The sequence below is a fragment of the Macrobrachium rosenbergii genome, chromosome 39 (genome assembly GCF_040412425.1).
Source record: "Macrobrachium rosenbergii isolate ZJJX-2024 chromosome 39, ASM4041242v1, whole genome shotgun sequence".
In the NCBI taxonomy this organism is placed as follows: domain Eukaryota; kingdom Metazoa; phylum Arthropoda; class Malacostraca; order Decapoda; family Palaemonidae; genus Macrobrachium; species Macrobrachium rosenbergii.
Genome location: NC_089779.1, coordinates 2,490,019 through 2,494,988, shown reverse-complemented (window position 1 = coordinate 2,494,988; position 4,970 = coordinate 2,490,019). Strand labels below are relative to the sequence as shown.

The 4,970-nt window shown below is 41.1% G+C and overlaps 1 protein-coding gene across 1 annotated transcript; it reads left to right on the top strand.

Annotated features, from left to right (window-relative positions):
• Positions 1-479: 479 nt before the first annotated feature.
• On the top strand, positions 480-4,717 carry LOC136825573 (uncharacterized). Its single transcript, XM_067082159.1, has 2 exons — positions 480-619; positions 3,525-4,717. Exon 2 carries the CDS (start codon positions 3,547-3,549, stop codon positions 4,561-4,563), a length of 1,017 nt encoding a protein of 338 aa, XP_066938260.1. The 5' UTR covers positions 480-619; positions 3,525-3,546; the 3' UTR covers positions 4,564-4,717.
• The last annotated feature ends 253 nt before the right edge of the window (positions 4,718-4,970 follow it).

Sequence of the window (4,970 nt, the reverse complement as noted above, 5' to 3'; positions counted from 1 at the left end):
CCACCAATCAAGATAGTGGACGTACGAAGAAATCTCTTGTTGGGGGGAATTACATCGACGAAACTGAATGGCCTTCCTCAGGCCAGGCAGGAAGTGATTGAGAGACTGCAATTCATTCTGAAATAGAACTTGTCATGCCATCTTACAGTATATATATATCTTACGCCACGCATTTGAAGAGATAATAAATCTTCTTACTGCAGACATTTTTAAATGTCCCAGATAACGGTCTTCAGCGATCCCGAATCCGTTAAGAAACCAGGGCAATGTAGTGTCTGCCACTATCACGTCGTTCATAACGTACATGAACCGATTCGTCGCTTTGGTAAGTCATTGATTAGCTACAATCAATCGGATAAGGATTAGGGTAAACCTCTCTACCGACAGGTCTTATCTCTCGGCACTTACGAATGACACGTATGGGCTCCGAAAACGTTTCTCACGGCCACTGGGCCACGGGTTAAATAGTCTGCCCTGGCAAGTATCCTCGACAGTGAGACCAGAGTTGCCTAGTGTCGTTCTCCGTCCGCGCCAACTTTGCCACAATCGGGATAATCTGTTCTGTACGGCCAGTCAAGTCAGCGTTGGGTTTACTGCTTCCTCTGTTCCTGACTCTTTGGTAAATATGGTGGTCCTACGTTTCACGTTGCTCACTCGTGACGAATTAATTACAGGGCCCTTGGAATGAGCAGTGCAATCTCTTCCACATCTTTGATCGTTCCGGATGATGTGGGTATCAGGATCACGAGATTTATTTGTGTGCGCGTTTATAAAGCTCGCTTGAAAGACTTGTAATACGATTCTAACCCGAGTGTGTTCAGTTTTGCAGTGAGTCAAAGTTTAATTAAGGACTGAAATTCTATTAGCTTATTTTTGTCCTCCAGCTTAAATTAGATAAAAAGAAAACGTAAAAATAAGAAATTATATCGAACTTTTTTTTTATCCACACTTAGTCCTCTTCACTTCATCACCTGTTCACATCAAATTCCCAGAGACCAGCATAAAAGTTTCTCCCATTTCCACCTTATCCCCTTGATTTTATGCATCTCTTTACTTTCTGTCTTACCATTCCAACTCCCTATTTCATTTTCTTAAGCGCTTAATTGCCAAAAGTGCCTAATTATTTGGCTTAACAGCCCAAATTTCAAAAATCAAAATCAGCGTACCGTTAAGTAGATTGAATTTCACACACACACACACACACATATATATATATATATATATATATATATATATATATATATATATATATATATATATATATATATATATATATATATATATATATATATATATAGCTAGGGATATTGATTATTTTTCTAGGATTCCTTACCAACCTGTTTGGGAAAGACCCGAAAAAACCTAAAGCAATTTGGAATTCAATCTAATTTTAATTTTTTTCATAAAGCTCAATAGACCAAATGATCACGTCACTACTTCCATCTGAAGATAGTTATATCATTACATGTGAGCTTTTATGTATTTTGTGTAATCCCGCCAAATGATGGCATTTACTATTACAGTTATCAAACCAAATGAGTTCCCGTGTTGCCATCTCTAAAATGATCATCTTTTAACGTGTGTTTTTTTTCCCATTTGTATGGGGTAAGCACGATGCCTTCTTTTGAGGGACTTTGATTTGGCTTTGGGGTAGACCGTAGTCTCGATCGGCTGCCCTGCCTGTCATCGCTTAGACGCTGCTAGCGTATGTACATGTATTGTACCAGTCACCAGCGCCCTTTCTCCCAGCAGCGAGAAGTTGTTGCGCGGTTAGGTCGACAGTTCGAGACGTGTGAGGTGTCTGTTATGTTTTTAGGAGACATTGGAGTGGCTTTGTTTGTGTGTGTATTAGTCTGTAACACCCATTTGCTTTTAAGCAAACCTAAACTATATATATATATATATATATATATATATATATATATATATATATATATATGTTGTCGGGAAAGTAGGACTCTTGGTAACGTGGGCTTGTCTTCGTAGGAACAGTTCGCGTGTTGCACGCGACTTATCGTGCTGTGATGTGAGCTGCCTTCGGTTTCACAAATGCTAAAGTTTTTGGTTTCAAATGAAAATTATGTTCCCTAATTACTTTTATCCTTAACTTGAAGCTTGTAATACAGGTTTCCTCCACCTTGTACATGGGTAACTGTAAATGACCGAGTCGTTATCTTAACAAGGCACTTTGTAACTTTTATAAGTCTGAAACTTAGTCCTGAGATGTTACCTCTTTCTAGTCTCTGGGCACTCACACAATTTTATCTAAGTCCACGAACGCTTGAGGCTCGCAGTGGCACCTCCACAGACCACTCGCACTCCCTTCTTTTTCTTTGTGTCACCTGCCTCTCTCTCTCTCTCTCTTTTCTCTTTTTCTCTGTCTCTCTGCTCTTTTGTTTTTCCTTTTTCCATTCACTGACCCCTGTTTTTAGCACCTCCTCCTAGTTGTTCCATTTCGACTTTGGAGGTGCGTTCTATAGAATCCCTGTTGATAATTGGCTGCGACCCCTTTTGGAAACACCTTCTTCTGTTCTATTCAACCCTTGGGATGTGCCTTAGGCACCTTGGTTTGGGCATTGGCCAAAGGCCTTCTTTAGCATGCCCTTAAGGCTACTAGGAGAGATTTGGTGCAGTTTATTGTAAAATATTATTAATTATATTCTTTAGTTCACCTACATGAAATTTATTTCCCGTAAGCGTGGTCATCAAGATTTCAGAGCGGCCCATACCACTGTGATACGAAGCATCGAAAAAGATATTTATCCACAAAATTATTGGTGAAGTTTGAAATAGTTATTGGAACCGCCAGAGAAGAACGTTTTCTCGAAAACATTACCTACACCTCGAAGTCAGACGCAAGGTCTATCTATAGAGATACATAATCTCTATAGACCTTGGTCAGACGGAAATTTCATCGAACGGGTGAAGTAAGTTTGAAACGGTACAAAAGAATGTAATGAAATATAGATTAACATATTCATCTTTGTTTAAAACGAATTAGGAAAGCCCCACTACGAACTTTCGTACTGCTTTGTTCGTTCAGTTGCGTAGCAAGTCGTATGCAAGCCCCGCCCACAACAGCCTGGGCGTTTTGTTGCCAGCAGTGCGATATATATAGCCTTAATTTTGCCTTATGATATTAGTAGTCTGTTACTTGTCAAAATAATGAAAGTGAAATCGGTAATAGTGCCTCTACGAAAAGTATGCTCTTAATTTGTTTTAACTAATATCGAAAATTAAGAATCAGTTGACAACTGTGAAGGCTACAAGTCTGTGAATTCAGCAAAGACTCTCTCTCTCTCTCTCTCTCTCTCTCTCTCTCTCTCTCTCTCTCAAGTCAGAAATCTTTATAGTCTCCTACACTGGGGGATCAACATTGACTGCTGTGGTCCTAATATTTCTTATCACACATAAGTAACAAAGGAACATTTCCGTGACAGAAATGTTGATATCCATTAACTGTCATATAACGATCGCGGAAATCGCACTTGAGTAAACTGACATTGACGTTTCTCCTTTTTCAGACCAGATCAACTTCCACTAATCATGTTCGCCAGCGTCATTGAATCACTGAAACGCTCCGTTCCACAAGAACTTCAGACAAGAGTCTTAGAAACCTGTCGGTCTTGCGAAGACGGAGAGAACGCGAGGCAGATGAGAAGAAAACACCCCGAGACATCTTGGAATGAATTTCAAGATTCTGTCTCAGGCCCTGAAAGTCACGACTTCATGGCAGACGACCCTCCCAACACCCCCGTCGTGATAGCCGAGGTCATGATGCAGCTGTGGTCGGGCAAGATGTACAGGTACGTCGAAGACCTCATTTTGACCAAAGCCATCCAAGAAGGGTACTTTGAAAGTGGACAGAGAGCCATGGTGCATGCCCTCGATGGTGACTTGGAAGAGCAAGTGGGGGAGGAGGAGGGCCGTCTCCCGGATTGGGTTATTACAGACCAAGACGAGACGATCATTCGCCTCGTCTGGGAGACGTTCAACATGAAGCAGCACTTCGACGAGGTCCGGAGTCACCGCCACTGGATCAAGAAAACCTACGACAGGCTGAAGAACTTCCTTCCCGAGCTTACCCCTGAGACCATCGACAGACACGACCTGACGAAGTACGCCTTCAGCCAAGCCATAGGATACACCCTCAAGTGGGTCCATGGAATCAGCCATCCGATTTGGCACGCCGCCTGCAGGTTGCACATCTTTAACGAACCACATCACGTGGAAATGTGGTCTGAGGGACATGCTATGGAAAAGAAGCGTAAGAAACTGCAGACGTGGCTGTGGGCTGGCTGTCCCCTGAGTCAGGACTGCTGCCCCGGCGGAGGAGTCCTTCCCTTCGATTGCGAGAGACAGCAGTTCCCCGTGCCCTTTCTGCTCGAGTCGGTCGTGGACATGGCGGCGGTTGAGTGGGAGAGAAAGAAGGGTTGTAGAGAGGACATTTCAGAGGCGGAATTGGTAACACTCGAGGAGAAGTACCTGAGGAGATACGGCAAAGACCAGTATGAAATCATAGCAAACATAACTCATAGCATCAGGACATCACCGAGGTGTTAGACGGACTGAACCTCACCGGTAGCACCGAGTATCAAGAGGCTATTTCTCTTTGACACGTCGTCATCTGTAGGATAAACCTTTGGGTAATGGCTTTAATTAGCATTTTAAGACATGTGTCTTGGTACCTGATTGCCAGTCGATCTGTCGACTAGACGCTTACCACCATATATATATATATATATATATATATATATATATATATATATATATATATATATATATATATATATATATAAAGTTATTATGGTTATGGATAGCTTTATACATATTTACATATATATATATATATATATATATATATATATATATATATATATATACTATGTAGATTTTTAAACATTCTTATCAACACTTAAAGCAGGTAGTCTGTATTTAATGTATGCCAATTTAAGACGCTTACTAAGTTT